At 43.1% G+C, this 10784-nt stretch overlaps 1 protein-coding gene across 5 annotated transcripts in view; it reads right to left on the bottom strand.

Moving 5' to 3' along the window:
- Positions 1 to 428: 428 nt before the first annotated feature.
- The window catches only part of LOC108684957 (protein Tob1-like), a 160856-nt gene continuing 150500 nt past the window's right edge, over positions 429 to 10784 (bottom strand). For all 5 annotated transcript variants that reach the window (XM_018189530.1, XM_018189526.1, XM_018189529.1 and 2 more), the window contains 2 exons: positions 5470 to 6447; positions 429 to 4510 (listed from right to left, as the gene is read on the bottom strand). In XM_018189530.1, the coding sequence (XP_018045019.1) occupies positions 3745 to 4510; positions 5470 to 6200 (1497 nt within the window). In that variant the 5' untranslated portion in view covers positions 6201 to 6447 and the 3' untranslated portion in view covers positions 429 to 3744. The remainder of the gene's footprint in view (positions 4511 to 5469; positions 6448 to 10784) is intronic.

Raw genomic sequence — 10784 nt, 5'->3', positions numbered from 1 at the left:
GATCCACTTCGACAGCCCCAACCGCGTGCGAGGATAGTTTACAAAAAGGCCTATACAAAAGTCCGTAAGAAAGAACGACTAAACATACATACTTAGAAATTACGCGCCAGACATTTACACGGTTATATTGACGCACTACGAGGAAATCGTAGAAATTAGTGTCTAAGGATAGGACGAGCAGACGCGGTTGATCGGCAAAGCGGATCAACGCCGGTATGGTCTCCGAATTCCTCGGGTCTGTATCCTTGCATTTTGTCCCATGGCCACAGGAATAACACTTTTGAATACTTTTAGCACCTAGTGCCCGCGGCCCGCAGCTCGCGGCACCTCCGCCGCCATTACTGTTACGTGTAAGGGACTCCGCACAATAAAAAGAACAGGGAATAAGAATTTCAACCTATCAGAAACTGTGTATTCCACATACATGATAAGTTGAAATTCTTATTCTCTGTTCTCTGTTTCCTGTTCCTTTTATTGTGCGGAGCCTCTAATACTCGTCGGCGAGGCTCGACTGCACGTTCAATTTGCGGAGATCAAATACAGGTTTCTATCGATAAGATGGAAGATTTATCGCGAGATAATAACAGTTAATTTAAAATTTAGTGAAATTTTCAGTATCAAATTTCGTGCCTCGAACAAACATTATTCTCGAGGATTGATGTAATTATTATCTCGGAAATTAGTCATATTATCGAATTAATTTAAGTACAGGAAGCCGGAACAATATTCGCGCGTGGCTAATATTAAAGACTAATCAGAATGATCTTAAGGCTGTGATACAGATGGAATATACGGAGCATGTTCATTTTAAAACGCGACTCATAATCATCTTCTTTTGTAGGCAATTTTTAAGAAAGGAAGACAGTTCTGACTGACAAAAGTGGAATTTTCGTTGTAAAGTGTTATCTCGATAATATTCGCTTTATACTAAAAGTTTATAGTAGCGTAGCATTACGAAGCGAAGCTTGCGTTTTATGATGGACACCCTACAGTTTAGGTCGATCATAACGACTAAAGTTAAATCGTAAAAGCAAGTCTCTTATATAGAAAATTATTAAAGTATATTCGTTTTAAACTCCGGAAGATAAGATATAGGTGCGTAAAAATTTAATTATTTTAATCATTGAAATTAAGATTGATTTTTGCAACCGGACGAATCGCCTCGCCGACAAGGACAATAACGCACGACCTTTTAATTACGTAATCACCTAATTAACCTCGTGAACGCTAAGCGACGACGTTGCTACCCCGGAACTATCCCGCCCGCCGTTCATCCTGCTTCTGATTAACTCTCATTATCTTTGTACTAGTCTCTTTTTCTTAACATCGTAAAACTCTGCGGATGATTCTGCTTGATTGAAAAAAAGATACTAAGGGATTGATTACGCTACAAATTTCTCGTTAAGTCTTTAATTATTCTAAGTCAGTGTTCTCACATTCAACGTAATCTATCTTAATTAATCGACGAAGATCTTATCAATTGGTTAGACTTATACTTGTTTATAAATGATTCGCGAACAATGCCTGCGACAATCGGAAAATAATTAGAAAGAATTTCCGGGTTCAAAGTTTAAACACATAGCGGCGAGGAAGCGCATTGCCGAGGTTTAACGATTCGAAGAGGTTCCCTCGACAGCTCGGAGGGTCATCGACTCCGGATGTCAAATCGAAAGGCAATATCTCGAAAGGAAATCGATTCCCGATGGTTTTTCTGCAGCGGACGGGCGGGCGGGGACCAACTTGCAGGCGCAGCCTGCAGGCCGAGCAAATATCGAGGGGCCTGTGCAACGAGATCACTTACGTTCTTCGCGAACACACCGGCTGGCTCTTTTTCTATCTTGTCTTCTACTTCTCCTCTTCCTTTCCTTGCACATCATTCGCTGCACTCTCTCTCCCTTTCTCACTCTCTCTTTCTCACTTTCTCTCTCGCTCTCTTTTTCTCCTACATTCTACTACATTTATTATAAAAATAAAATGTAAAATCGTACCGAGGACGAGTTTTCCGAACGGTATAAAACTGCGAGCTCGTTTCTCTTTTTCTCTACATTATCACTATACTCGCGGAAGGATCGATTCTTCGTTCCTTGATCGCATTGTTTTTTCTCATTTTATTTATTCATCTCGTGTGAATGAACGGGCCGTCTTCCGTAGATTCTCCGGTTTTTTGCTTTCCACCTCTTGATTCGATGTAAAGGTCCTCCGTACAGGGAAAGCTATCCGCGATCCGATTTTCAACTCGTTTAAAGAGCTTCATATTTTACGTATTTAGTGCCTAAATAGCTTTCCGCGTTGTCTGTAATGACTGTAATATCTGGCTACGAATCTCGCACAAAACGAAACGAAGCGACACGACGCCGCGGGACGCCTCGTCGTCGGCGCTCGATCGATGGAGAAAAAAAGTTTGGAAGACACCTTACCTTATCGATCTTTTATCAATCTACGGATCTTTCGATATCGACGGCTCGCTCGACACGAGTTAGGGGACAAGTGTGTAGTTCCTACCGTTTCGCGAGAACCCGGTGAAGAGTGAGTGCATCTTGAATATAATACATAGGCTCTACAGAGATATATATTCATTATTTAATTCTCCGACTATATACCAGTGAAAAAATAAATTATTACACGTTGGTAATATCTGTGTGGGTCAGTGTCGCGTATATATGGTTTTCCTCTTTTTCTTTTTTTTTGTTTCGTTAATACATACGTGTGTCTCGTGCATGGATAATGCTCGCATGTTATGTATGTGAAAGGTCTACGTGTATTCGCGTGGATTCGTATTGTATGTTATACGAGAAGATGTATATACGGGAAGATCGGTATAATATGTATATTTGTGTGATGTGGTGTGTGTGTGTGTATATGTGTATGTGTGTGTGTGTGTGTGTGTGTGTGTGTTATTCCTATGTGTCGAGTATATCTTTACTGTCCTAGATGCGCGCTCGACGCGTCGTTCGAATGTCCGCCGGTGCGCTACATGCATGCCGTATACTTTGAGCGCGTTATGTGTGTTGTGTATGTATGTGTGTATCGTAGGTAGCCACACGATGGCTTCCGTCTCGAACGAGCGTCTCGCGCCATCGCCAATCGAGTCCTTATCGGGTTTTAACACATATACACGCTCTCGTTAGCCGTTAGCCGCTTCCTTCCGTCTCCTCTCTTCTCTCCTCCATGCCTAAAACGTTTCTGCACGCACACGTTATCTCGCAATCAGACGTACCTCAGAACCAGGCATCATCTCCACACGCATACACATTTCTTTCTTTCTTTCCATTTTATCGCTTCTTTCCTCATTTCGATCGCTTTCATCATCGGTGCTGATCGTTCGGCGACTGCCTTTCTCTTTCTTTCTCTGCTTATTCTCTATCTCTCCTTCATTCATCGATAATTATCAATAATGTATGTACAGAATATCTCGGATTCTTCTTGGATTAGGAAAGATGGAACGAGAGAGCGTTCTGAGAAGCATCTGAATAGGAATCGCGGGAAAGGACAAGTTGGTATCGTGAACCATAATCAGTGTATTCTGATTAGGAGGAGAGATAGAGTGATACTAACTCAGCTGATGGACATCCGTTTTTAAGAAGCCAGACTCTGGACAACGTCTCGATGACGGAGTCTTAGAGGCGACGGCCTTCTCTCCTTTTTGTCCGTCACCGGACCAGCGGCACCGAAAATGAAAACGCTGTTACCGCCACGGGACGTAGTGGCGGTTTTGTTGACGATTTGATGTGCACGCGCGAGGTATTAGTTGGCCACAAGCAAGTGCTGATATTGGCTGGCCGGATAAGGTGCGACCGAACCGAGGCCGAAGTTGTTGAGGCCCTCGACTAGGGCACTCTTGTCCTGCTGCTGCGCCGCGGCGGCCGCGCCAGCGTTGACGTTGCCGTTGGTTGTCGCAGAGCCAATTGGACCAAGATTACCAGTGCCGGCGCTACCGGCGCCCTGGGTACCGGCTCCAGCGCCGGTGGTGCCGTTTACAGCGCCGCCAGTACCAGCGCCAGTGCCATTCATGCCGCCGCCATAGAACTGATGGCCAGCCAAGGTGGTCGGGTCAAGGTACGATGATGGGAATTTGGTGCCGGCGTAGAGATCGGCCGGTAGGTAACCACCGTGGCTCGCCGACGAGTCGAAGATGTTGCGATGAGGGAACTGCGCGTGATACGCCGCCGCGGCCGCGGCTGGGCCATGTTGGAAGAAGTACGCACTCGGGTCCGTATGTTGCTGTCCAGCGCCGGCGACTATGCTACCAGGCGATAGGCTACGACTGCGCGGCGAACTCTGAGAGACCGGCAATCCTGCACCAACTGCGGTCGCCTGTTGCTGCTGCTGCTGCTGCTGCTGCTGCTGCTGCTGCTGCTGTTGCTGTTGCTGCTGCTGCTGCTGTTGCTGTTGCTGCTGCTGCTGCTGCGACTGATGCTGCTGTTGCTGTTGATGATGATGATGATGGTGAATCTGCTGCTGCATCGCTGCGCGCTGCTTTATATAGTTCGAGAACTCAGTGGGTGACATCCTGAAACCGAGCGGTACCGTGCGGTTCATCAATGGATCTGTGTATGCACGTGTGTGCGTGGATCCGGGAGTGATAGATCGTCTCGCGGCCTGGTTAGTACGCGCGTTTTGTTCTGTCGTGCTTGTGTATGTTTCGTAAACGGAATAACGCGCTATAATTAAATTCTATCGGCAATGTACGATCTTCTATGATAGATCGCACGTTTCGTTACTCTCTAATTTCAAGCATGCTTAGCTATTTCTACGATTATCTGGTTGCAAAGCGATCAACTATCCATCTAATAGCGATCCCACTGTTCAATTTGTTTTTTTATACCGCGGGAATTGTAATGTTAGTTTCTAGTGATAAATACGTAAAGATATACCTGGGAAAATTGCAAGCAGCATTCCACGAATATATTATACACATACAGATTGTGTTATCTACTTAAGAAACTTATCTACTTAAGAGAAGTGTAATGTCGAAAGACGTTAACAATCAATTTAAAAACAACTTGTTTGCAATATTTTTGAATAAATTGTATAATTTGTACTATGTATTCGTAAAAAAAATACGTGTAACTCATGTACTCATGTTACGTTGTTCTTTTAACATTCCTCGAGTAGCAAAATTCAACTTTATTTCCTACTACAAATCTTTATATCATTCGCAATAATTATATCATTCAGGAAAGAAATAATTATTTTTATTATAAAATCTTCGTCGCACAAACTCACAAACAAGATAATCATATTGGGAAAATTAATTATTAATTTATTTATATTCATGATCAATTTTTCCACCGATATCAAAACTATCCGTCTTTAAACATCAAATAAATAAATTTTATTTCGACGGTAAAAAAAAGTTGAGACAAGCGATCATTACTTTAAAGTTTCAACCTTTTAAATTTTAAGCCATAAATTGAATTCTATTTGACTAATCCAAAGTGGGAGGAAACATCAAAGGAATATACCAACCTGTTGGCGCGTTTGCTGCTAGTTTTGAGCTTGGTGCTGCCGAACTTAGTCTGGGCGAAGGTAGCGGTGGTAAAGGTGAGCGGGGCGGTGGTACGCGGGATGAAGGCCGGTACGGGGCTGGGCGAACCCTTGAAGGAGCTGGTGATGGGTGTGGGTGAGGGCGCAGACGAGGAACCAGATCCGTGGCCGTTTTGCTGGTTGTTGGACGAGCCATTGCTAGCATTGCTGCCGAGGGAGCTCGAAAACGGCGAAGTTGATTTCGGACTGAGGCTGAGACCGCTTAAGGACGTGCTTACAGCTTCGATCGGCCTGAAGCACTGTGCCTCCGGATTGAAGGTTTTGGTGACTTCGCGATCAGCCGAGGTCTCGTCATGCGGGTCGCCGGTCTCCGAGTAAAGAATCTTCACGGCGTTCAACTCGCCGATACGGTAGCTCACCTCACCAGGATCAACCCAGACGGCGAGCTCGGCTGGTAGATTTTCCAGAATGTCCTGGATTGGCACACCGCTCTCTTTCGCGGCGCGCTCTAGCACCGGGTCGACCGGATCACCGGTTTTGAGGCACCTGAACGCCGAGCCCTTGAACGGCTTCTCCGGATACCAGTGACCTTTGAACTTATCTTTGAGCGCCTTCTCGAGCTCTTCGCCGAAGATGTTGACTCGTCTACGCGGCAGTTTATTGTAGAGATATGATATCACGAAGTTAAGCGCCACCTGCACCTCGATGTGCATCTTGGCCTTCGGTGGGAGAATCTTTGGGCTGTTGTCGTCGCACGTAGCGGCCGCGCTGGGATAACACCGAGGACGTCCGCACGATTGGCCGTCTTGCCACGGGCGAGGGATTGTTCTGGATGATGGTATACGCCTGGCTAACGAAACTGTCGGATACTGTCGACGCTCCACGACTCGACGGTCAATTTTTCAGTGCGCGCAGACAGACTACCGTCTTGTGAGTCACAAATCGTGAGTGTCCGAAGAGCTGTAACATCCACAAATAGAAAGACTATATCAGAAATGTACTATATATTGGTCGTATATCTTCAAGGCTGCGTTCAGAAATTTCAAGGTGCATTTTATCCTTATTGTTTCTCAAATGTTAAAAGATAAAATGATGGGTGCATTCAGATAAAATTTCTGAATAGGATTCTACAAGAGTCTTCTTTATTTAACTGTAGATTTACTTTGATAAAAATTTAAGATATATCTGCACTCTCTCGTAGACATTCCTATCACAGCGACGTGATAGTCGACAAATTCCATACAATTTTGATTCAATTGCAAACGCATTTCGAAATATCTATTCTATTCCTGCAAATCTTAATTACGGTCCTCCGATTCGCAAATGAATGGCAAAGTTTGTCGAATGCCGAATGGGAATATTATCGCGTGGAGCAGCGCTTGCTCGTACGCATTATCAGAGACCGACAATAGGTCGTGCTCCTCTCCTTCTCTCGAGGTGCAAAGATCGAGGTGTTCGTTGTTCCTAACGGGGATATCATAGAGAGAAATGCGAAATCGCGTTGTAGGCATTTGCTCGCCTATTCTAGAAAAGAGCTCGCCTTACCCGGCTCTTAATCAAGCGTTATCAATCCTTTCATGAGTGAGACTCGCGCATTGAAATGGAACGCGGCTTCCGGTTACTCGCTCCACTGTTTCTCGACCTCGCACGCTCAGGGAATCGAAACAGAGCCGGCCGAATCGTTCCCTACCATTTTCCTCACACCGAGAAATGTCCATAAGGGATAATGCCTCTAAAGACTCGTGATTATCGACAAAAGACCGATTATGAGAATTACTCTCATTGGTTGCGTTCAGCAAAGAAAATTGATCAATGAGCACTCAGTGACTCTTTAATATTGGGTCTTGCTTTTAATTCTTTACTAGATCTAAGTGTAAGTATTACGCTAAAAAGAGTAGTTTAACGAGGAGCTAAGTTCCTTTATTATTGTACGTAACTCAATCCTCATGTGTGTGGATTTAACCGTTTAAAATTACATGCGTATTCAGTGGATATTTCAGATTCATATTGTAAATGAGAAATGGAATAATAATGGAAAATATTTATTTTACGATCTGTGTTACGCTATGAGAAAAATGATCCAGTTAAAGAATGCTTGTATAAAGATCGAAGAAATTTCATATAATTGCAATTAATTAAAAATCGATTCTAAAGTTAATTCGTTACACAAACTGATTTGTTGAACTACACTTGTTTTTTTATGATCCGATTTACAGAGATTAGCAAATACACAAGGTTCACGTAGGCCATCAAGTTTTATACATTTTCGCCACCCATTTTCGCCATTGACGACACCGAATCAAGCTTTCGCAATTCCGTTATTCTTTTACCGGACGTAACGTCGTCACGTTCTTTTATATTCGAGGCTGTTTATGCGCGTCGCCGAGTGTTCGTCGTGTAAATTATGCACGCCGCGAAAGCGACGCGCGCGTCATACGGCGTTGGTCGTATAAAAAAATACCCACGTTCACAAACAGTCCTGTGACGCAAACGAAGAAGAAGAAACGGGATAAGAGGTGATAAAAGGGATTGCTCTTAGAAACGACGAGATTGCGCAGACGACTATCCCGCCATTCGCGAGCCGCCGCCGCAATTGCGGAAGTCGCTCTTTCTCTGAATGGCACCGAGAGCGAAAGGTGTTCTTTCCTCGATGTCTCTCATTCCTTTACTCTTTTCTTTTCTCTCTCTCTCTCTCTCTCTCTCTCTCTCTTCATTCTTTTCTCGTAAATAGAGATTTTCTGGCGTCTATCAAGAGCTCCTTCACGAGTGCCTGGTATATCCGGCGACCTCGAGCTTGAAAATCTCGGAACTCGATTGCCCGTCTTCTTTTGGCTTCTATCCTCCAACCCTTTATGACGATGACATCGCGAGGGAAAATGGAGCTCGATCTGGGATAGGGAGGAAGAAAAAGAGGAAGAGAAAGACGAAAACTGAAAAAAAGTTTTCACGACTTTCGGGCCAATGACCTTCCAAAGATGCGAGGGTTGATTGAGATGTGATACTTGCTTTTACCGACTTCTTCCATCTTTTCCTTTTACATGGATTTTAATTCTTAAAGCATATAATTGTATGTAATATAATACATTTTGCGATTATTATTCATTTTCAGAAGAACTTAATTATTCGAAATTTAACAAATATTATTTTTTCTCCCTGGAGATAAGTTACAGCCAATTACTTAAGTGCATAGTACTTATCATGCATGAAATACTGAAAGATACTTTCAATATTTTACCAGCTTGAGATAAGTCAAATATAATTATTTAATGGAAAATATGACTTACGTTTAGTAGTATATAAATGTTACAGGGATGGAGGTAATTTGCGTTTTATGCGCAACGGTGCATGAATCGCAATGAGATATTTCGACGGGGCAAGATAGCGGAAATAGGTTTTCCAACTTTCTTATCGAGAAACATTTCGTTGCACTCGTGGCCGCGCGGCTCGTTTCTTGCGGGCGGTTTTACTCGGCGCATCTGCATCGTGTACCTGCATTTTTTTCTCCCCCGGCCTCTTCCTATACTTGACTCGATAGCAAGTTTCCACCGGTGGGCTCTCAGCCAGAGGTGGCGGATATGTAGGTTAAAGTTAATGGCGGTCTCCATTTCCAGCAGTAGTACATAACAGCGAGACGAGGGTGGTTGTAGGTATTGATCCCGCGGCAGGGTTGCCGGAAGGTTCTCAGGTTAAAAATATACGGCCTTGCGGCTCCTGTATCTGACCAACTGCCTCGCGAAGTGCCCGTAATTTCCGCCACCTTGATTTTCCCGCGATATTTCTCGCAATATTTATCCGAAGTTTGTCGAGTTTAACATTTGCAAGAAGAAAAAAATCGCGCCACACATTATTCTCTATTTCTTCCTCTCTTTCTATCAACTATCTCTAAGAGATATATCTTTTATCTCTTTTAGTAAATTATATTATTTTAAACAAAATAAAAATAGGACGGATCCAATTTTATGAAATTCTCATCGCTGCAGTTATGCTAATTTTATTATCGTCCGTGTAATTATTCAAGAGACGGTGAAATCGATTTGTGGCAGGTGTCAAAGGGATTTTTCTCAGCCGATCTCTCTTTCCCTCTCTCGGGGGAGTGCAATCGAGCTCGGGGGTGCCGGCGCCCTTTGTATTTACGCCGGACTGAATGGAGGTCGCGTGGCAGAAGAGGTGCCGGGTATGTGGGCCGGAGATAAAGCGTCCTTCGGCGAACGAAGTCAATGGAGCGCGGGGGGTTCCCCGGTACAGTCGGGAGTGATCCTCGATATTCTCGACGTGTGCACGTCGCGGTGGGACAACGTCGACACGTAATCGTGCCGAGACAAAGAAGCGGCGTACTCCAACTAATTATCCCGCTACTCGCTCGCAATGCGAGCGGCCGTTTGAGCGCGCCGGTCGGACGCCGATCGATGTACATACTCGAGCGAGATACCCACGCGACACGTGAAAGGTGACGTATCGTAACGTGACAAAGACGACAAGGTGATTCCCGACGTCACATCTCTTTACCTGTCTCGACGTTAAGACATGATAGAATAACAACTGTTTGTCATACATAGAATAACAATTGCTGTTAAACGTAGGATGCAATCGAACGAAAAGACACTATAGATTGTGATCGAGCGAGAAACTCAACTTTAATTAAAAAAAAGAAAAGGTAAATATACCTTCAGAAATGCTTCTTTGAGAATTTAATGCTGAATGATTCCATCAAATATTTTTACATGTGAATTATATCACGCTGAAAAATATATAAATTGAAATTATTATTTATTGATTAAATTTATCTCTAAAAGACAATAGATCTTTTACGAAAAGTAACATAAAAACTCCAAAAGTGTAATATATAAAATTTTTTTATTTATTTGTCTTTTTTATTTATTAATATCTTTGAAGAGAAACATATATTTACTTTTATTAATATATTAATAAAAGTAAATATACGCTTCTCTTCAAATTGTATCTCCTTTTTTTAAATAATGTAGACTAACAAATTGTACCTTATTTAAATAATTAGTAACAAACTATTACATTAATAATAGGAAACAAATATAGCTAAATGCAACAGTTAAACAATATATTCAGTTCAAATAATGTTCGTTTAATTCCTTCATCCTAATTATTTCAAAAACAGGAAAACGAATTAACCGTGACAATCATTTTCCAAATTACGCACTTGATTTGGAAACGCGCATCTGATTCTGAATGCCGGAGTCAATTACAGTAACACGAAGTGATCTCTGAATTCAGAATTCAGTGTGGTGGATTAAATCCGTCAGTGCGCGCGCTCGGCTCGCATA

The sequence above is a fragment of the Atta colombica genome, unplaced genomic scaffold, assembly GCF_001594045.1.
Source record: "Atta colombica isolate Treedump-2 unplaced genomic scaffold, Acol1.0 scaffold141, whole genome shotgun sequence".
NCBI lineage: Eukaryota > Metazoa > Arthropoda > Insecta > Hymenoptera > Formicidae > Atta > Atta colombica.
The sequence above is the reverse complement of the archived record's forward strand: the minus strand, read 5'-3'. Positions and strand labels throughout refer to the sequence as shown.